This window comes from Trifolium pratense, linkage group LG2 (genome assembly GCF_020283565.1).
Source record: "Trifolium pratense cultivar HEN17-A07 linkage group LG2, ARS_RC_1.1, whole genome shotgun sequence".
Taxonomy (NCBI): Eukaryota; Viridiplantae; Streptophyta; class Magnoliopsida; order Fabales; family Fabaceae; genus Trifolium; species Trifolium pratense.
The window spans coordinates 26133641-26156157 of NC_060060.1; the positions used below are offsets into that span (position 1 = coordinate 26133641).

General features: G+C 31.9%; 2 protein-coding genes and 1 long non-coding RNA gene across 10 annotated transcripts; 2 read left to right on the plus strand and 1 right to left on the minus strand.

The window, feature by feature from the left end:
* Window positions 1–146: 146 nt before the first annotated feature.
* Window positions 147–7505, minus strand: LOC123911597 (probably inactive leucine-rich repeat receptor-like protein kinase At5g48380). 2 transcript variants are annotated; one of them, XM_045963055.1, is made up of 4 exons: window positions 7397–7492; window positions 7219–7308; window positions 1301–1369; window positions 229–1189 (listed from the first exon to the last, which is right to left on the minus strand). In XM_045963055.1, the coding sequence occupies exons 2-4, from the start codon at window positions 7264–7266 to the stop codon at window positions 242–244; spliced, it is 1065 nt and encodes a 354-aa protein (XP_045819011.1). In that variant the 5' UTR covers window positions 7267–7308; window positions 7397–7492; the 3' UTR covers window positions 229–241. The 2 variants fall into 2 exon arrangements, with proteins under 2 accessions (XP_045819010.1, XP_045819011.1); XM_045963054.1 differs by having other exon boundaries at window positions 147–1189; window positions 7219–7505.
* A 3754-nt stretch (window positions 7506–11259) lies between these two features.
* LOC123911599 (ruBisCO large subunit-binding protein subunit beta, chloroplastic) lies at window positions 11260–17024 on the plus strand. Of its 2 annotated transcripts, XM_045963058.1 has the most exons (14): window positions 11260–11529; window positions 11625–11750; window positions 12578–12715; window positions 12858–12953; window positions 13423–13665; window positions 13744–13978; window positions 14735–14904; window positions 14974–15051; window positions 15166–15237; window positions 15320–15424; window positions 15743–15835; window positions 15950–16042; window positions 16194–16404; window positions 16648–17024. In XM_045963058.1, the coding sequence occupies exons 1-14, from the start codon at window positions 11368–11370 to the stop codon at window positions 16668–16670; spliced, it is 1845 nt and encodes a 614-aa protein (XP_045819014.1). In that variant the 5' UTR covers window positions 11260–11367; the 3' UTR covers window positions 16671–17024. The 2 variants fall into 2 exon arrangements, 1 of the variants encoding a protein (XP_045819014.1); XR_006810584.1 differs by lacking the exon at window positions 16648–17024 and having other exon boundaries at window positions 11278–11529; window positions 15743–15864; window positions 16194–16335.
* A 1790-nt stretch (window positions 17025–18814) lies between these two features.
* Window positions 18815–22190, plus strand: LOC123911600. Of its 6 annotated transcripts, none has more exons than XR_006810587.1 (5): window positions 18815–19166; window positions 19278–19329; window positions 20334–20515; window positions 20602–21734; window positions 21829–22190. It is a non-coding gene; the product is annotated as an uncharacterized LOC123911600 (long non-coding RNA). The 6 variants fall into 6 exon arrangements; XR_006810586.1 differs by having other exon boundaries at window positions 20441–20515; XR_006810590.1 differs by lacking the exon at window positions 18815–19166 and having other exon boundaries at window positions 19188–19329; window positions 20441–20515; window positions 20602–21105; window positions 21455–21734.
* The last annotated feature ends 327 nt before the right edge of the window (window positions 22191–22517 follow it).

Below are 22517 nucleotides of genomic sequence, written 5' to 3' on the forward strand. Positions count from 1 at the left end.
ATTTTATTTCGGACATAACATATACTAACATACAGTAATACAGTTTGTGTGTGTGCACACACACACAAAAGTTCAACAAAATCAATTCTTAATAGTATGTTAATTCAGAGCTAATTCATATCTTTGAAATGAATACGACTTCTCTAAAATGAACAATTCACTTTATCATTTAAATTAAGCAATATTAGTCCTTAGTTAACAAATCAAAGGTACATATTGTAGGTAACAAATCGCAACCTTATTAAAATAACAATCCTTGATTGTCTAACTTTACACCTTTAATCCTTGATTGCAAGATATCTGGCTGGCTAGATATTAGGCTAACAGTAGGAGTAACAGAATCTATAAATGAGAAGTCAGAATTTTCACAAATTTTATCTTTCTCCCATATGTTGCATATCTTGTTGTACACCTTAAACATAGTAGGCCTTTGTTCAAATAAAGGATGAACACATTCACGTGCTACTCTAAGAAGAGTATATACCTCATCTTCAAATTCTATCTTGTTTATATATTCATCCACTGCATCACAGAATCTAGAAGGGTCATCCTCCAACATTTTTACTTGATTATATTCACATATTTGGCCAAATTTCTTCCCATTAATCAGCTCAAAAAGCAGACAACCAAAGTCAAAAACATCCTTCTTGTCAAGTCCTATGTTTTTGTTCAAATCATTATTCATAAACATGGCTCCTCCAAAATTGGATATTTTTGGCTCAAAATTTTTCCCTAGCAAGATACAATCAGAATTTATATTGAGATGAACCATATGCAGGCTATGATGGAGGCAACATAAACCTCTTGCAACTCCAAGTGCAATTTTGATAACTATTTGCCATCCTAATTTTGTAGTTTCATTCAACTTATCAGAAAGCTTTCCATTTGACATGTATTTATACACCAAAAAAATTTCTGTTTTTCCTTCTTCTATACAAAAACCAATCAAAGGAACTATGTTTCTATGATTGTATTGTCCCAAAATCATTATTTCTAACTCAAACGTTTTGATAGACAATTGAGAATCATGTAGTTTCTTAACTGCCAAGAAACAACCATTTGGAAGAGTTGCCTTGTACATTATACCAGTTACTCCCAACCCAATGACATTGTTCATGCTAAAGTTTTCTGTTGCATGACAGAGTTTTGTGAAGTGCATTCTATAAGTCAATCTTCCAACTTTATTGATCTGGTGAAATCATTCATCCAAAAAACAATAAAGACAATAACATTATGTTATTTTTATGTATAAATGTCATTTTTTTATAATAAGATTAATGTCTGGAAAAATCACAGTTACCTGTATTCTTTTCTCTAGCAACTCCTCCATAGGCAAGATTTTGGCTTTTTGTCTATTTTTCTTTAGTTTCTGTACATGATAGGCCCCAATAAAAAGATGATTAATAGCAATAAAAAAAAACCTTTCAATTATAATATAGTTACATCAAAATCTTTTTAATGAAATCCTATAGCTTAAATTAAAACATGAGTGATTGATCTAAATGCAAACATCTATAATGCTATAATCAAAATTGCATTGTCTCTCCATTATCACCATTATTTAAATCACTCTATTTGACAATTTCTATTTTTACAAGAACATATTTTCATTGGTCCGTTAATTACTACTACTACTACTATTTCAAGTGTAATTTGGTCTGTTGGATTAATATAAATAAAGTCTATCCATTTATGTATTTACTTCCAAGATTGAAGTAAACTTGAGTGTTCTTTTTAAGATATTGTGAGTGAATTCTATCTAGGCTTCCGAGAAAACCATTTTAGCATCAGAGAAAGATTCCAAATTGTTGGATTTAAATGTGAGTGGTTCCTCCTACATCGATAATGAATGTGAAAAATGATGCACATATAAGAGATGTGACTCAATTGCCTAATACCTTAAAGTATTAGGTGGTGATTTGGCATTTCCCTCTAATGAAGTCCTGGAGTATTAGTTTGTTGTTGCTCCTAATACTCTCTTAGACTCTCCAACAAGTGGTGTTAGAGTTATGATTTGACTTGCTGGGAGAGCGATAGCAAATCCTGAAGTTTGGTGTAAATTCCTGAAGTTTGGAGTAAATATAGGATGTTGAGATTCACACTTGAAGGAGAGATTGTTAAATTCAAATTTGAGTGGTTAGTCTCACATAGACTATGAATGGATAAAATGTTGGAATATAATTTGACTCATTCTAAAGGTTAGAACCGTACGTCTCTAGCTTTGAATCTGATTCCCAACTGATTAAATTAGCTTTTCAATCCTCTTCCATGGCCCATTATAGTTACGTAATCGCTGATTCAATTGTTTGGAGTTGGTTAAATCCATGCATTTTAGAGTGGCACGCATTTATCATGAAGGAAACTGTTGTGTAAATAGAATGACTATTTGGATAACACAAATTTTTACTAGTAGAAAAATGTTCCTCCTTCAAAGAGACTACATTTGTGATTTAATGGTCTTGCTTATTTTAGATTTCATTAGTTTTTTGTTGTTTATTGTTGTTTACTGCTGCATTATTTTATCCTTGGTTTTATCCTTTGTGGTTTTTTAGGAATGGTTTTTAACGAGCAGTTGCAGACTCCAACGTAATTAGGTGCTCAAAATGGTATATGGTGGTTATGGGATGCCAACATATTTGGAATGTCATAGCTGTCATATATGATCATGCCAATGCACTCTAATGTTTTATGACAAAAAAAAGGTGACTCATATATCAAATGTCTTAAGGTTTTCAGTGGAGATGTGGTGTATTTCTCTCGTGTATGTGGAGTATCGACCCGTTGTTGCTTCCAACTTCATCGAACTCCCCCACCTAGTGGTAATAGAGCCTGGATTCGACTTGGTGGGGGAGCGAGAGTGGATCCTAGTGTGGGAGACTCACACTTGAGGTTCCTTATATACCTAATTTCTTAAGGTTTTGGCTGGAGTCGTGGCATTGGCCTCTATGGGCATTGCTATATGGTGCGAATAATTTTTCGCGTAAAGGACACGAACAGTGCAATTTGGTACGTTTGACTTTCAAACTATCTGCTTGTTGATGAAATACAAAAGCAAGTATTTTCTTTATATCGTATCCACAGGGACTAGTGCGATATTAATTGTAAATATACAAATTCCATGATTTTAAGTGCGGGTTTGTTTCGATTTGGTTTTGTAACGTAAAATCGTGATATGAAAGTGCGTAATAAACTTTGGATATAAAAACTTGTTGGGATCGGATTTATCAAATCATTCACATGTATCCGTTAACTATCGATATATATATTTCATTTACCAATCTATATCGTCACGTATTACTCGTCGATCATATCCGTGTCCGGAATATGTCTTGAAATCTATTGAATCTATTAATTTTCCGATATCTCGAATCATTAATCGATAAAATAGTATTAAGCTTTAATACTTTAGGTGACTATTAAATCCCAAAATCTATGTCTAAACTTTGAAATCTAACAAGTGATTATCCTAAATCTTTGATTCAAATAACATATGTCTATATCATTTAAATCCTTTGAGATAAGCATAAAAACAAAGATATCACTAATATTGATTGATAAATAAAACTCATATAGCAAAGTTAAACTAGATTCATGATCATAATTTAATTACATCCAACCCCAACAAAAGAGATTTAGCTATGAATAGCCATAATAAACTTACAAAAGAGTGAAGATGAGAAGGATTGAAAGACCATAGGGCTTGATTTCTCAAGTTGTGTGGAATCCACCTTCAAAACCTTACTAAACAGGATCTATCTATAAAAATCGTATTTTTCTATCTGATATTAGCTAGCTATATATTCATTACAAAATGATCTAAAATGCTATTTATAGACTTCTGAAATGGGCCTGTTCGCTAAGCGAATCCTTGTTCGCTAAGCGAAGAAGTTGCTTAGTTGAAGAGGTTTGCTGACACGTGTATTTAGCTGTGACTCATCCTTTGCTCGCTAGGTGTTCGCTGCAGCGAGCTTATTCGCTGCATGCTCGCTGGGTGTTCGCCAAGTACCCTGGACTCCCTGCCTTTGTTCGCTGAGGCCTCGCTGTAGCGAGTTTGTTCGCTGCAGGTTCGCTGGGTGTTCGCCAAGTACCCTGAACTCCCTGCCTTTGTTCGCTGCATGCTCGCTGATGCTTCGCTGCAGCGAATGCTTCAGAATTTTGTTTCTTTTCTTAGTATCAGCATGAACCTAACAAAATGGTTGGATTTGATAATTCTTGCACAAATTCTTAGTACACACTATATTTACATCAAAAGTGATTTATATTCCAAGGATTTGTTATCAAAATTCATTCAATAAGTGCCTTTTAAACATGTATTTTAACCAATATTTAGCACTTATCACTTGTGTTCTACTTTTTTTACAAAAAAAAAAATGACACAGTCAAAGTATACACCCATCTGCTACTTTTCACCTCTTGCTTGACCGTCTCATGTACAACAAAGTTTTTTGGATAGCGTATTCAGATTGAACTCATTTTAGTGACAATTCATGGTCTTCGAGCTCGACGTTCTTTTATGCAACTCATATGGCTTGCTTGTGTGTGGGTTGTGTGGACCGAAAGAAACCATCGATTGTTTAAAGGCTCGGCGAATTCTTTACTTTATATGTTGGACAAGATCAAGACTTTTTCATTTAGGTGGTTGAAAGCAACGAGTAGTACTTTAGCTTTAAACTGCCATAGTTGGTGGTCTAGTCCTATGCTTTGTTTGGGCCTTGTATAATTTCTTTTGGTTTTCTTTTGATTTTGGTTGTAACTTACTTTAGTCTCTCTTGGTACGTCTTGTGCTGAGAAGACTTTTTGGTATATATATATATATATATATCTCATTTTGGTTTTTTCAAAAAAAAAAAATATTTTTATATTCATATTGCCTTTATTTTAGTATTTTTATATTCATATTATGTTGGGACAGATTGAGGTAGCAGAGGCGGATTGCTCTTTTGGATGATAAAATGCAAACAACAGAGCCTACCTAATAGTGCATTCGTGTGGAGTAGTTGTATTCTACATTAACTAGGAGATACCCGTGCGTCCGCACGAGAGTAGCCGCGTTGCCGTCCTTGATAACATGAAATAGTAAAAAATAAAAAATTTTAGGTTTTCGTATTAATATATGTATATAAATATAGATAACGTGTAAAATAGACTACCTTATTAATATATTAATAAAAATATAGGTCGTGTAAAAATCATCAAAAAACTTAGGTCCGTGTATTAAATATTTGAGTATAAATAGTCCCGTAAAAATTATTAAAAAATAGACAATCATATTAATATGTTAGTGAAAATATAGGTCTCACAAAAATCATCAAAATAATTAGGTCACCGTATTAAATATGAGTATAACCCATAAAATTATAAAAAAATAAAACAAAATAGGCAACTTAATTAATATATAAATAAAAATCTAAGTTCTGTAGAAATCACAAAAAAAAAAATTAATATGTAAATATTTTTTAATTAAAAAAATTAAAAAATAATAATATTTTCTTTTATAAAAATGTATTAAAATTTTATTTTTTTTAATAAAAGGTTTAATAATTATTTTTTATTTAAAAAAAAGTTTACAAAGTTTTTAAAAAGTAGTTCATAATTTTTTTTTTACTTTTTTATATAACAAAATTATTTTATAAACTACATATAATAAAAAAAATTATAATTTAGTTTTTAAAAAAACAATTTTTATTTTTTAAAAAATTAAAAACATTTTATTTATTTTTAAATACTTATTTAATTTTAAAATGCCACATAACCAATTTTTAATCAAAAAAATTCAACGGGGGGCTACCAAATGCAAAAGGGAGTAAACTTTAGGGGCCAAAATCGAACAATTGAAACTTGGAGAGCTAAAATAAAATTAGGAAACTTAGGGGGTTAAAATCAAACAATTGAAACGTGGGGGGCCAAAATCAAGCAATTGTGAAACTTGAGGGATCAAAACTGCATTTAAAGACAACATAATATATGTAAAAACACAAGTTCCGTGAGTATCACAAAAAATAGTAGATTTTTTGTATTATAAGTATAAATATTAGAGCTGGGTATATGGGTCATGGTCCGCAGGTCGACCTGTTTAACTCGGGACGAACTTAAGACCATTTTATTCTGGTTCGTTTATATTTTTGCCCGTGTGGGACGGACGGTTAAAACCGCAGGTTTGCGGGTTGGCCTGTGACCCATCTTATTATTATTATTATTATTATTATTATTATTATTTTATCACTTATAACATTGGTCCATGTCCAAATCCAACACTTTCTAAAAAAAAACTTAGTCTAAACCCTAATTATAAAAAATAACAACAACACACTATTATTTTTACTCACGTAGACAACACAAAAATTTCACAAACTTTATTTATTTTTATTTGTTACTTACAATTTATATGTTATAACATAAAATTGTTAACAATATAGTTTTTTAGCTTTTATTCTATCAATATTTTAGTTTATTTTTTCAAAAATATGATTTTTTAATTTTTTGGGAAGTTAAAATAACTGGAAGTTAAAATATGAGTAACTATTACATAATGAGAAGTTTTTTGTACTAACTTTTGAATAAAAACACAAAATAACCCTGAATTCAATGACCTGTCAAAAAATAAAATAGGGGCAAATTGGAGATTTCATAAATATCTTCTATTCTTATATAGATAGACAATTACTCCTATTATTTATGGAGAAACATTTTATAATATTTTAAATATATATCTACAAAGTTGATAAAATTTATACGAACGATAAATGGATGATGATTGTCTGCTGTAAATTATTTACACGGTTTCAAACTATATTAAATACAGATCATTCGTTTGAGATCGGATGACTCTAGTGTTAAACATAGTTTTATGATTAAAACAATCTCTTCCACCAATTATAAATCGGAAATCCTATCCGAACTACAAACAAAATTTTGAAATTTTATAAGATTAAAAAAATATTTTAACCAATTAACCCTATAAAAATGTTCAGAAAGAGGAATTGAGGTTGAGTGTAGTCAAAAAATATTGTTTGTAGTACGGTCGGTCATATGTAGACCGTCTGATTAAGATCAGACAGTTCAAATCTTAAAATTAAATTTTATAATTAAAATAGATTTTAAAATATAGACCGTCTAATCTTTATCAAACTTTTCATATTTGTTGACCGCATGTTGTCAAATTAACTGCACATAATCCAAATTCCAGAAAGAGAGATGCACAAGGGATGGAATACATACCTCTTTTATCTTTTCCAGTCTGAAGTCCTGAATAAGCAATTTGCTCATCTCAACTGTTTTCTTATGTCCAATGATCTTAATTTTCCAAATCTTGATAAGTTGTATGGGTAGAAAATAGGACAAATAAAAAACAATGACAAAAGTTGCAGCGAAACAATACCCAGCAATAACACCATACCTAAATGATTCTTTGAACTGGTTAGAGAATTCCATGATTCCACCAAACTTCTTTTATAGGTTTTTAATGGAGAGCCTCAAAATTTCCTTTTTTTTTCTTTTCTAGTTCACTGCAATATTTAAATGTTATTTTAACAACAAAACAATCAAATTTTGTGAAGTACATAAATATAGGAGTTTAAAAAAAATTTACCACAACTAATTACGATAAAAGTTAAATATTTTTAATGATCAAACATTATTTGTGATAGTCTAAAAACATTTTCAATTAATTTATATATGAATTAAATGATAAATATTACATCTTATAAAAAAAAAAAGATAAATATTACAAATATTAGAAGATGGAAATATGAATTGAAATCTCACCAGAGAAGTCTCTAGCTACTTGAAAGATCATGATGCTTGAATGCATATTAAAAGAGCCACTTTGCACATCTACTTCTTGACTTCTTTTTTATATATTCAAAAAAAACTTAACCCGGGCCCTTTATCACGTGTAGGAAAATTATCGTTGCAATTTTTTAAGGAATATTATGAATTTTCTGATGACATTAGTAGTAAGTTTCTTAGAATTAGCTCTACTTGTGACCGAGTAAGCTTAAGTAATATATACTTCTCTAAATATTATTTTGTAATCTATGAGGCATAGGATTTTTTTATTTTATCCTTTTATGTATATGTATATGTATATATGAGCAATGGGGCATAGGATTATTAGTGTTAATAAGGGTTACTTGACATCTTAGCACTCTAATCTAATGTCTTAATGCTCTTAAGTCCCCTAAAATTAAATACAAAGACTATTAAAAAACACGCATATTTATATGACATAATATAACCTTCAGTTAAGGTCCTTCACTGAAGGTTATATTATGTCATACAAATATGCGTGAACCTTAACCTTCAGTGAACCCTACCTGAACCCACTTTATGAGATGGTTTTCAACCACCCATTGAAGAAGAAAAAAAAAGATTTGACCAGGGTTTTAAATTTTAGGGATTTTGGAGAAGTTTGTAATTTTTTAGGAACTTGTAGAATGAGGGGAAAGTGGTCGAGCTCGTGTATATGTGGATATAGTTCACATTCTATAATACAAACTGATTGTAAGTGTTCGAATTCTTGAGCTCCATCGTGTGTTATGTCAAGATAATTTTATATCGGGGTAAGTTGGATTTAAACATGCCTTTCTTTTTCAATGTTCACCTTCTACGGGAAAAATATGTTTGAATTAAGAGTTCAAGCAAAGTATTTTCGAATTTTCGCAAAACAAGTGAGAAGAAATGAGAAGCACGAAAACAAAAACTCTTCTTTTTAATGTTGGACTAACGTCATCAAAACCAAAAGTCGATCGTCTCTGACATTTTAAAGATGAAAATTAAACAAAAAATACTTTTAAGAAAAGTACTAAAATGAAAAATAACTATATTTAAAAGCACAAAAGTATATTTAAAACTATCTTATAAATTTTTATTTTAAAATATTTTTCATAAGTGATCCATACTATGCTGTATATATCTAAAACATTTACGCACGAAAATATATATGAAAAACAAATAAAAAATATTATAGATTGTAAAGTACAAATTATTACATCATTAAAAGCTAATTCTAATCACCCATAATTCTGAAAAGAATTATTTAACTTTGCTTACTCAAAAAATTTGTTTAATTTTTTATATTATAAACATTTTGCTTAAAATTTAAAAGGTTTAAAGACAAATCAATGTTCATATTATTGAAGAGGTTTATATTTTTTTTTAAAAAAAAATTTAAGAGCATTTAGACTACGAGGTAGAGACGGACATTACTATCCTTCCTTGTCCTCCATCACTATCCTTCGAGGTAGAGGTTTCTACTTTAGACATTGTATGCATAGTGAAATTATTAGTATTTTGCAAAGAAAAAAAAAATAGAAATTCTCAATAAATGGCAAAATATTAGTAATAAAAAAAGTAAGGTGCTAATCTAGTTGAAATATTTTTCTAATGATAATTTTAAATACCATTAAAATATTTCAAAGAAATTACAAAAAAAAAAAAAAAAAAAACCTAAATTGCACTTTTGATCCTCTAAATTTTAAAAATTGCAATTTTGGAACTCTAATAATTAAAATCGCACTTTTACCATCTATGTTTGCCTCCTTTATGAAGCAGAACTAATGTTATGTTGGTTGCTAGTGGTTAGGGGTGTACATGGGTCGGGCAAATCCGGTTGACCCGGTCAAACCCACTCAATCCAACCCAAAAAAGTGGGTTGGGTCGGGCAAGTGGGTGGGTATGGATTTCAAAAATGAAAAACCCATAAAAAAAGTTGGGTTACGGGTAAAACCGGACCCAACCCAAAAAACCCACTTACCCACTAGTGCTATGTTTTTTGAAATATTTTTTATGAAAATACTAAAGATTTTTCCATTTGATCATTAAATATTTTTTATATTGAAAATAAGTTATACTATTTTTTAAGAAAATAGAAAGATTGAATAATTTTTATAAACAAATATGATAATTTATCGCACTATTTAAAAAATAAAAAGAAAAACTTGAATAATTTTCATGAATATATATTATAATTCATCATTTAGTCATTTGATATTAAAAAAGCAGGGGCGTCTCCGAATTTTATGAGACTCTGTGCAAAATATAAAAATGACCCCTTAATAAAAAAAAAATAAAAAAAAGTTGTTGATTTAAATTGCATATAATATAAAAAAAAATCAATCTTATAAACATATAAATTATCAATATTAAATCAATTTCATTAAATTAAATGGAACAAGAAATACAAAATAATTATCTTTGTATATAAGTCAAAAAGGAACATCCTAATCTAAGATCAAATTGTATGCAAAGATTAAAATGGACTAGAACTATATTAACGATTATAGATAACTAATCTATTGATACATATGATATTTTATGAACATTAACAATATATAACTATTATTTTAGAGCCTAAAATTTAATCTATTAATATACATTTGATATTTTATAGGTATAAATAATATATAAGTAATATTATAGGACCTCAAAATTTTGAGTTGAGGCCCTCAAAATTTTGAGACCCGATGCCATCGCACACCTCGCACATGTGTGCGAGACGCCTCTGAAAAAAAGCAAAAAAAATTATTTGGGTAGCAAACTATCTAACCCGTAAATTAGTGGGTTTACACGAAAAATATGTGATTATTTTTCATAGTTGAAAAGTTACACTATTTTTCAAGAAAATAATATGGTTCAGTTATTTTTATGAAAAAATAGGATGATTCGACATTTAAATATTTAATATAAAAAAATAGAAAAATAATTTGGGTAACCCACTACCCAACCCAATCCAACCCGGAAATTAGTGGATTTACCCAACCCGGCCCAATGTTATAACGGGTGGTTATTTTCCTCGACCCAATCCGGAGTATCCTATGTGGTTCGGGTTTTGGTCAAACCCAACCCAATCCGGCCCACGTACACCCCTACTAGTGGTGATTATGGAGGTGGGGAGTGGCTTGGGGCTGTCGGAGAAAACAGAGGAGTTTTGAGTGAAAGCATGGTGGGCGAGGGAAATGAAAATGGAAGGTTGAGAATCGATTTTGAGTGACTTCCTTCCATTTATTTTTAATTTTTTTTATTTATTAGGTGGCAAAAAAAGCTGACGTGACGGCTGAGTCACTTAAGTGACTTGTCACATCAACGCTAATTTTGTCAAAATTGGTCTTTTGCAAACTGGGACAAATATAGGGGCTAAAAATACTATTTTAAATATTAGGGGGCCAAAATTACAAGTTTTCTAAACTTAGAGGTCAAAAGTACAATTTAGGTTAAAGAAAAAGAAAATATAAAAGCAAAAAGAAATAAAAATGTAGAGCTGTTTTACATAGCGCCAAAATTAGTTGAAAGATATTTTTCCTTTACCTTTTCTTTAACAAATACTGTAAGAGATATCTCTTCTCTTTACAGTTTACACTCTTATCCACCATGGCATCTTCTTCTCCATCCCCTTTCTCTGCTACACTCTCCTTTGCAAATCCATCGTCAGTGCCTAGACCCCGAGCTTCAACTTTTTCTGTGCTAAACACAAGAGCTATGTCCAAAGATCTTTATTTCAACCATGATGGTTCAACCACAAAGAAACTTCTTGTATAATTGATTCTAAACTTGTTTTTATTTTAACAAATTTAGTTTATTCATTTATTTTCACAAAGTGACTGAGTGAATTTTTTATTGTGGTGTAGGCAGGGGTGGACTTAGTGGCAGAGCTGCTTGGTGTTACATTGGGTCCTAAGGGGAGAAATGTTGTGTTGCATAACAAGTATGGACCACCCAAGATTGTAAATGATGGAGAGACTGTTCTCAAAGAGGTTTTTTTCTTTCTTTCTTTTTAGTTATTCACTCATCACCCATTTGCTTCTTCCTTCTAATTAGCACTGACACGTCGACACCGATAATAATTTGAAAAAATGACATAATTCAGTGCAATTAAAAGTGTCGGTGTCATGTTGGTGTCCGACATTGACGCATGTCCGACACTGGGACCATGCTTCATACTTCATAGCTAATTATGGTAATTGTTCTATGAAAATTCACTATTTACCTTGTCTATTTGAGTTCAACTTTATATTTTGATATGTTATTTGGGTTTAAGTGATACATTGTCCGTTTAAATTTTTACACTTTCACCAAAGCACAACGATTGCCTAACCCACATTTGTTGGCCTGATTGTGAAGGCTTAGTATCTTAGAGCGTGCTTCTTTCAAGGTCTTACGTTTGAATCCTTCTCATGTCAATTTTGGTGATGGGTCAGTCTAAACAGAACGAAATCTTATTTTAAATGGGACCTCTGTTAGTGCAAGGTGGGATTAATGTCCCTCAGATTAGTCTGTTCTTGGGCCGGATACCGAGTCTTCAAAAAAATAGAAGTTTTGTAGTACAACAATTTTAATGATCTAACGATCATAATTGATTCACAATGCAAACAAATATTGATTGGATAGAGAAATGTATTTTATGTTAGTGGTTATGTTAATTTCAACCAATTGAACCATGGAACTTCTGCTTAGAAATCCTTTTTACTTTTATGTTGGTTCTTATTTTGTTCAAAATTGGGAGGTTACTTTTATTGTTGATTGTGTTGTTTAATAACTTCAATTAGGTCTAATAACATGTTTTGTGCTGATGTTGTTTCAGATTGAATTGGAAGATCCATTGGAAAATGTTGGAGTTAAATTGGTAAGACAAGCAGGTGCAAAAACCAATATCTTAGCTGGTGATGGCTCAACTACTTCTGTTATTCTTGCTCATGGCTTAATCAAAGAGGGAACAAAGGTACATATAACATGCCATACATTATAGATGTTACCATATTTTAAGGTTTTAATGGAAATATAACATATATGTAACAATACTAAAATTTCCCAAGATAATAAAGGGTCTTCTTGAATTTTGTGGCCTTTTCGTTCTCTTGTAGGTTATTGCAGCTGGAATGAATCCTATCCAAATTGCTCGCGGGATTGAGAAGACAGCAAAAGCACTTGTTTCTGAACTTAGTTTGATGTCTAGAGAAGTAAGCTCTACTATCTAGTACTTTTCTATTGATTTTTGTTATATGAAACTTCTGGAAGATTTTTGTTGTATGAAACTTCTGGATGAATAAATGGACGATTTTAGAATCGTAATCAAAATTATCTGGTTTCATTTTTTAAAGAAACAATGGAAGAAAAGAGAAATTAATATTTTTTATATTGGCGTAATGCCTATTTTATAACCTTCATCGAGGGAATTTGAAGTTCGTCCCTTGAGAGATTAAAATGTCAAACTCTTAGTATGGACATCAGATGGTGATTTTAGTTATGGATTTTGCTGCCTTTCATTTTCGGCTTGTAGTTGGGAAGTCTCGCTGAATTCGGCAACATTGGTTAGATTTGCAGTTACAATGTCAAACTCTTAGTACTGAGCTAACACCACATGAACATATCATCTGACATCCGATGATGATTTAGTTATGAATTCAGCAAGATTGGTTACATTTGTAGGTTGAGGATCATGAACTTAAAGATGTTGCAGCAGTAAGCGCAGGGAACGATTATATAGTGGGAAACATGATTTCCGAGGCTTTGCATAAAGTAGGAAGAAAAGGAGTAGTGACAATTGAAAAAGGAAAGAGCATTGACAATAGTCTAGAGATAGTAGAAGGAATGCAATTTGATCGTGGATATATGTCTCCATACTTCGTCACAGATCGAAGAAAGATGACAGTTGAACTTCAAGACTGCAAGGTATAACAATTTAGTATATAAAAAGCCTAACATGAATTCTATAAAATAATCAGATTGTGCATGAATTTCTTATTGCAGTTGCTATTAGTTGACAAAAAGATCACAAATCCAAAGGAGCTACTTAACATATTGAATAGCGCGGTGAAAGAGAAGTATTCAATTTTGATAGTTGCAGAGGGAATTGAGCAGGATGCACTTGCTCCAATTATTAAAAATAAACTTAGGGGTGTACTTAAAGTTGCTGCTATTAAAGCTCCTGCGTTTGGTGAACGCAAGACTCACTATTTAGAAGATATTGCCATCTTGACTGGAGGTATAAGATCAATTATTCAAATTAATTTTGAAGCTTACATTATTTTTGGTGATATTTAGTTGTATATGTCTGTATTTGGTTAAGAATATGGTACACTGGAAGTGTTTTGAGTCAAATTCTTAGATACATGCTGTTAAGAAGTCTCGCATCAATTGCAAGATGGTCTGAATATATGTTTATAAAGTAGGGGCAATTCTTACCATATAAGCCAGGTTGAGTAGGCCTAACTCCAAATTCTAAGACTTATATTTGCATAAGCCAAAATTCTTAGACGTTGAATTGCACGGATAAGATAAGAGTAAGGAAGTGAATTCATAGACGACGGCATTGAAAACTAACAAAGAATCACATTTTAACCATAGATGCTTTCAGCTTGTACTGAGATCTACTTCAATCGCAGTCATGACAGCACAAATTTCAGCAATGAGAGAACCAGTTATGCATAAATCAATTGCAAAACAGCCAAGAACCGATTCCATTTGATCTCGGAAAATAGCACCACCTCTAGCTGGACCAAGGGACCCTATTGCAGCTCCGTTCGTATTAACCTTTATCCAATAATAGAGGAAATACAAACATGTTTGTTCAACTTCTTAACAACATGAATAGGAAAGATAAAAAAATGAAGTACTAATTCTCATTTTCATCAATATGGTAAAATACATTGTGGAAGAAAGCATCATTAGCTTCTAATCATAGTCTTTATTATTCATTCTCTATTTATATTTACTCTCTTGCGTTCTTCAAACATTTCAGGTACCGTAATAAGAGAAGATATGAATTTCACCTTAGAAAAGGCTAGTATGAATGTGCTTGGTTCAGCTACCAAGATTGTCATAACAAGAGATTCTACCTTAGTAGTCACTGATGGCAGTACTAAAGAAGCTGTTGAAAAGAGGGTGTCTCAACTAAAGACCCTTATTGAGGTTCGGAGAGAACTTTCCGATTTGAAAATTATCACTTGATCATTGTATAATAAGTAACATATTTTGCAGAATACTGAAGAAAATTTCCAAAAGAATATAATAAATGAAAGGATAGCAAGATTATCAGGGGGCATTGCCATTCTTCAGGTAATATGAATTTCATTCATTTTATTTTAATATGCTGTACTATAATTTAAAAAATTATTTTCCATTTTAAGATATAGTTCATTTAAATTTCAGAACCTGAAATGTAAATTATAGGTAGGAGCACAAACACAAGTAGAGTTGAAGGATAAACAACTAAGAATGGAGGATGCCTTAAATGCAACAAAGGTATCTCCTTTTCTTGACTTTAATGAGGTTAGTTGAAATCATTGATAGTTAACTTTCTATGGTCAAATTTGGATCTTCGCAGTCGGCAATTGACGAAGGTGTAGTAGTTGGTGGTGGCTGTAGCCTTTTAAGGCTATCTCAAAAGGTGGATAGCATAAAAGATCTCCTTGACAATGAAGAGCAAAAGGTATTTTATCTGTTTCATACAATTAAGTTCTCCATCATCATGTTGTTTTTTTGTGTCAATGAAGCAAAGTTCTCCATCACGACACTGATGATCTATGTTTCATACACAGAAACTAGATATACGACACTGACACATCGACACCAGTAATAATTTGAAAAAATGGAATGTTGAATGTAAGCACGTGTTTGTGTTGTATCAGTGTCGGATACCAGAAACGCCTTCAATATGAAGTGACCATCTTCTGCAAGCATTCTTTTTGATTTGTTCCCTTTTGTTGATTTTAAAAGATGGAAATCTTATTCGTAATGTTATCTGTAGATTGGTGCTGAAATCTTCAAAAGAGCTTTGAGCTATCCTACTAGAAAGATAGCAAAAAATGCTGGTGTAAATGGCAATGTTGTCATAAATAAGGTCCTGAGGATGTTGAGAAACTGTTTTCTGTAAGAGATTGATTATGAATTATACTTTTGGATCTTCTGTAAGGTTTAATTAATTCAACTCAACATCATATCTTATGTCATGCAGGTTTTATCAGATGATAATATGAATTTTGGTTACAATGCTGCTACAGACTGTTATGAGGATCTCATGAAGGCTAGAATCATAGATCCAACAAAGGTATTATAAGGAAAAATAATTAGTATATTTGTCATAAACTCGTTTACTTATGTTCTCTCGTACGATCCTCTTGTCTTAGAGGTCCTATATTTAGTCAGGAAGATAGTATAATATTGCATTTATGTATTATATATTTTGAAAATTGGTGCAGGTAGTTAGATGTTGTATAGAGCATGCAGCTTCTGTGGCCAAGACATTTCTAACAGCAAATGCTGTTGTGATCGACCGCATGGAGCTACAACGACCATTACCACGTAGAAAGCCCATGGCTATGCCTAGCAATCCCATGGCTATGCCTAGAAATCCCATGGCTATGCCTAGCAATCCCATGGCTATGCCTAGAAATCCCATGACTAGTTCAGGTACTGTAAAGGCCACTCATTTCAAATTATCAAGTTTAGATTGATGGTGAATTTAACAGAATCACATTGTTCAATCAGAATTGTGCAGAAACTACATTCTAAAGTTTCAAAAGAATTACCTTGCACATCCGTTGCAAAGCTATAACTGATGATACATCGTCAATCCAAATATCGACTAATTAAATGCTCTACTATAATATCTTTTTCTGTTATGGATGACAGTGTTGATGTTTGATAATTCAGGTTTAGGACCACTTGGATTTTAAAACGAAAAGTTGTACAGTTTAGAATTCGGCTTGACACCTTCGAGTTACCATCCAAGTATTCATTCAGAAAGACCAATGAAGAAGCATCCAAGTATTCGGCTTTGCAGTTTGCACAAATGGGAGCATTGATCGACAAGGGACGCTCAGTTAGCTTCAAAAACCACAAGCTGTTCAATTAGTAAGGGAAATGCTTAAACTTGAATGACTCCACAACCTAGCAGAAGGAAAATGCTTGCCTCAATTAGTATTAAAATCATTTTTGAATATTTATCAAAGTCACCAATCTTTATATCAGACTGAAAAATAACATTTTAAAGTCATTGATCTGTATATCAACCTCCAATCTTCGACAAATGAATATATCAAACTCAATATCGCTCAAGTACAAGGCGTGCTACTAAATGTCAATACAAAACAGCGAGATTTCTTCGCTTTCAACCACCTCCAAGCAATGATCTTGACATTGTTTATTCTGTTTTCCCTCCGGTGAAATGGATTTAGGAAAGCACGTGCCATGATCTCCTACGGATGTGGAGAACTCTCAACTTTCTCTCCTTCCATATTACTCATGCAAAATCAGACCTTTTTTTTTTCCAGGGGTGCTGGTGTCCAATTGATTGGAGAATTTAAATTTCGTTAGACAACATATGTGAAGTATAAACATACACGCGGACATGTTATCACGAATAAATTTTTTAAAAAATGACAATTCAAAATTTCAAATTACATGTGTCTATGTTGTGTCAAAGTCGAATACACCTTTGATGAGAAGTGTCAATTCTATAGAATAATTAAACATTAAATAACATAACATTAAATGGGTAACCAAACCAAACTATATTATTCACATTAATTATCGTTATATTTACCGAAATACTTATACATAATTTAAATTCAACAATTTAACCAAGATATTGGGCTTAAATGGTTAAGTACACTAAAAAAATTAACATTTTTTTTTTATTTCATTGTAATAAGAATTGTTAATTCAAGAGTCCCCGTGACCATGACACAGTTGATAGGTATAGCGCATTGTATATGTAGAGTCATAGTTCAAACTACACACACTCCAGTTATTCATATTAAGAGTGTAAAGGGCATTGTTGTTGAATTAGTCTTATTATTTTCTTTTGATTTAAAATTAAAACTTTTTATTTTAAAGTTAAACTTGGTGACCAAGCTAAATTGAAATTTAAACATCATTGATATGTTTTTGGGCGACCATGATAAATATGAGGATATGTTTTCTACCTACGGATTTTGGTCATTTAGTTACTGTTTTTATCTATCATTATAAGTCAAATTTCTTGTCGTAAATATAAGTGTAATTTCTATTTATTTTTTTTAGTTCAAGAACTATTCATGAATTTTATACTTTTAAATATTATTTAATCGATCTTAGTATGACATCGATATTTCAAAAGCTCAATAAGGATGACAAAAATATTTGTAACGACACATAAAATATGCTACGAATATGCGACAATATTTTATCTATTTTCAACCTATAAATACTTTGGCACCTCTAAAATATGCATGATTTTAGTAGTAGTTTTACTCAATGAATCTTGCTTATTCTCATCAAAAACATAAATATTGCTTATTTTTATTTTATTTTTTAGACAAAACAAATATCATTAAATGAGAAATTAATTAGGTTACATCTCCCATATCGTTTTGGATATGAGTTAAGATACAAAGGAGAAAATTTGTGGACCAGACCCTATTTGGATCAGTTTTGGCCCATCGAGCTAAGGCATGAGAAGCCTGATTTCCCATTCTGCTAACCCAAAATAGCGCAATCCCTAGAACAAGCGCGAACAATTTGACCCCAATTGGTTATGGGGAAGCTTTCGCGATTGAAGGCATTGACGATATTAGCAGCGTCAAGCTCGATTATGATGTTGCTGAGGAGGTTCTCTTCCACAATGAATTGCTTCTCTGAGACCCGTTGCTTCCGTCATAGCCACATTCACTACAAGAAAATATCAGATTAGCTACGCCAATTTCGCTACAAACTGTATTTGTGGTTAATTTCAAGTTACAAAAGCCACTTTTCGCTACAAATAGAACTTTTGAACAGTTATTACTATTTATTTATACTATTACTAATTGATCAGAAACATTTTTTTTTCCAACAAAAAATATTAAAGAAAAGAAAGAAATAAAAACAAAAGCACTCTCTCGAGAAACTCTCCAACCTAACGGTTTTAGAATCTCTCTCACTTCACTTCACACAATTTTTACTACTCGATCCAAATCCCTTCCTCCATGAACAAAGAGAGAAATTCCACCGCCGCAGATCGGAAATGTCTCCGCCGGAATCACAACTCGATCCAAATCCCTTCCTCCATGAACAATCCTGACACCACTTATCACTACTCCATTTCGTCGCGATTCTCCTCTCTCCGTTAACAGTAACAGACTCCTAACTCCTTCCGCTACAGCAGTTTTCGCCATTGCTAGGTTTTTCGTCGATTTTGTCAATTACTGAAGGTACACGAATTTTCTGTTTAATTTAACTGTTTAATTATTTATTTATCTATTTTGATTTTGTGTGTGTTTTGCCGGTTGTTGATTTGAGATTTTTGTGATAACATGTGGAAGAGATTCGAAAAGACTTGCAATTGGTGAAAATGTTCTGGAAAATTTCGTCAAGGTATTTGTATTTATTAACTGTTTCTAGGTTAATCATTTTGTATTGAATCACACTGTTTTGGTGTTAAATTGAATGTTTATGAACTTGATTCTGTTCTAGGTTTTTTTTCTTCCAAGTTTTATATTGTGTTTAGTTGAATATTTTGTGTATTATTATGTCATTATGTGCATAGAATCATAGGAATTTGTTGCTGATTTTGAATGTTAATGAACTTGATTGATATATGACACTAATAGTGACCGTGTGTTATACACTGCAGAATTACACTGTTATGGTGTTAATTTGAACGTTTATGAACTTGATTTTGCTTTTTTATAATTTTTATAATGTGTTTAGTCGCCCGGCACGCAGGCTCAGTGTTTCGTTGAATATTTTGTGCATTATGCACATAGGATCATATGAATTTGGTGTTGATTTTGATATGTAAGACTGACAGTGACAATAAAGTTCACTTGATTTAGTGTGATTATCATTTGCATGAGTTGCAAAACAGGTTAATAAACTTGATTGGCTTGTGTATGTGGTACTACATTTGGATATGTAAGACCGACAGTGACACTAACGTTCTTTGTCTCTGATCGATTTTGACTTAGAGTTAGTTAATATATGAACTTTTAGTTTTGTCCCAAAATCTACGCTACAACAGAGTAGTATATTACATTGATGATATGGTTATATGGTATAAGGCATTGTTTATCCAATATATAAGCTCAAATTTGTTGAACTATGCTTTAAGAGTCGGGGCAGTGTGGCCTCTTCCACATTTGGTTGGCGTTCTTATTTATGTTTCATGTTAGTATTAATTTGTTTCCATACTTTTAGTTTGCCCTTATGTGACTAGTGGCAGTGTGGCCTCTAGGCTCTATTAGGCAAGGTCATCAGGCAATGGTATTTGTTTGTTCACGAAAAGACACTGCAAAGACTGCTTAGAAACTGGTTTGTCATTTAAGAAGTTTTATATAGTCACGTTATTTGATCTGAAATTTTTTCTCCTTATATTGCAGGTTTGCTGAAACCATTATTTTGTATTATACACTTGGTCTATATGAACAGATAGTTTCTGCCCCATGCCTTGCTTTCAGCATCATTATTTTTATGTCATGTTCAACAGGCTGAACTTGCACGAATGGAAGAAAACTTGGAACTCTTCAATAATGACACAAATCCACATTATTTCTTTATGAAGGTTGTTAGAATAAACATTTTTTCCCGATTTTTATTGTGATATCTGTTATACTTACGAGTTATAGATTTTCTTTTTATGCATTCCAGAAAGAAGTCATTAAATCAAGAAACAAGGATCTCGTTCAACTTTTTGAATTTGGCATGGGTATTCATCATGCTATGATGTTACGTTCAGATAGAGGACTGACTGAGAGGCTTTTCTCTCATGGACTTTTGAAGGCAGAGCTTATCTCACTAGTTTTCAATCTAGACTTTCGGAATTTGCCTCTTGTTTCATTAAGTATGCATTGTGGTGCTTTTAGGTACTTGTCTGCACAACAACTCTGGCATGGGATGTCAATCTAGCTGCTCACACAGTTGTAATTAAGTATGCACTATGGTATTTAATGATGTAACTTTTTAGTTTAACACTTCTACATGCTAGATACTATGATGTGTAGATGCTGTTACTGTCAATTCTTAGACAAGAAAACAGGTACGTTGCTACATGCCTGCACGGTGTGTCGAAATGGAACTCCACATATTCCTCAATGGTGATGGCCCATCTAAAGAATTCAATGATTTTTGCACAAAACTTGCTGGGTTGACTTGGTAAGTGTTATTACTTACTTATTACTGTTTCATTATGAATTAGCATTTTTTGTTTATTAACGATTTTTTGTTCTGACTAGAGTTTCACTTTAAATTTGATACATTTTCCTCGAGTTTCCCGAAAAGAGACATACTTTGTACTTGCTTTGAATTAGATATGGTAAATCTTCTATCACGTCTCAAGTTACAATATCTGGTATCGAAAATAGAGGGGATGAGTGATTACAGAGGAGATCTTGTCATTTGAGAGAATTGGTATTTAAGGTTTTCTTGACTTGTACAATGACATTGTGTTTGGAAAGACTTAACTAGTATAGCTTAACTCAGGTATTTTTTTGTTTGTGTGTAGGATCAATGGTTCATATATTAAGCACTGGTTGACATAAAAAAGAGTTTGATTGATCCCATGGACAAACTGATGAGGAACTAGAATTAGGGTGGATCAATGTGCAGCAAACTAGAATTAGTTTTCTATTTTGAACCAAAGTATATGTATCAGAAGGATAAATGGTAATGTTATACCATGCTAATATATCTTCATTGTTTTTTGCTTGAAGGGATTTCATGTGGAACAATCTGACAAGCGCAATACCAAAAGAGATTGGCAATATTACATCATTGAAACTCTTGTAAGATCGTGACCAAAGAAGTCGAATTATTAGTTTTGATTCTCATCAAGTTTTTGTATTAAGGTGGTGTCTACTTGTTGACTTGACGTTACAGGCTTTTGGACAATAATAACTTATCCGGATATCTTCCACCAGAATTCTCGGAGTTATACAGTTCGGCAATATTGTATGTTATGCTCTATATTGTCTAGATTAGTAGCATATAATAGCTTCTTCATTGTATATGTTGCATGCTTTTGTTTGATTTGTGGATGAGGATCTGTAAACTATGATGATACATGACCTGAATGTAGTTAGAATCAGAGATGCTCAATCAATGTCTGGTACCCATCATACAATCTTGTTAATTTTCAATTTTGTTTATTGAAATAGCTGAAACCTTCATTTATAGGGATGTTGCAGAATTTGCACTTATGTTATTTTAGTTTGACATAACCTTGATTTACGTCACTTTGTTGAATGAAATGGGGTTTTACTAGATTTATTATTGGCTTAAATATGTAATAAGTCCCTGCAGTTTCACCTAGTTTTGGTATTAGTCCCTGCAGTTTTTTTTGTTGGTTTTTCATCCCTGTAGTTTGAAACAATTTTGGTATTAGTCCCTCTGTTACTTCCGGCCGTTACAAAAAAGGAATACTTAACGGAGTGCCACGTGGCCCAATCCTTATAAGCCACGTGGAGGAGTTATATAAATCTAATTTTATTTTAAGTAATTTCATTTTGATTTAAACATAGACAATAAAGGATAATGAATAAACTGAAGCTTTAAATTGAAGCTTAAAA

Excerpts from the sequence above, each read along its gene's own strand:
- LOC123911597 (XM_045963054.1), bottom strand. The coding sequence starts at position 7,431 with ATGGAATTCTCTAACCAGTTCAAAGAATCATTTAGGTATGGTGTTATT. Across the intron at positions 1,370-7,218 it reads GACTGGAAAAGATAAAAGAG|AAACTAAAGAAAAATAGACA; the intron begins GTATGTATTCCA and ends TATCATGTACAG. Across the intron at positions 1,190-1,300 it reads TGCTAGAGAAAAGAATACAG|ATCAATAAAGTTGGAAGATT; the intron begins GTAACTGTGATT and ends TGATTTCACCAG.
- LOC123911599 (XM_045963058.1), top strand. The coding sequence starts at position 11,368 with ATGGCATCTTCTTCTCCATCCCCTTTCTCTGCTACACTCTCCTTTGCA. Across the intron at positions 15,052-15,165 it reads GGGGCATTGCCATTCTTCAG|GTAGGAGCACAAACACAAGT; the intron begins GTAATATGAATT and ends TGTAAATTATAG. Across the intron at positions 15,836-15,949 it reads GCAATGTTGTCATAAATAAG|GTTTTATCAGATGATAATAT; the intron begins GTCCTGAGGATG and ends TATGTCATGCAG.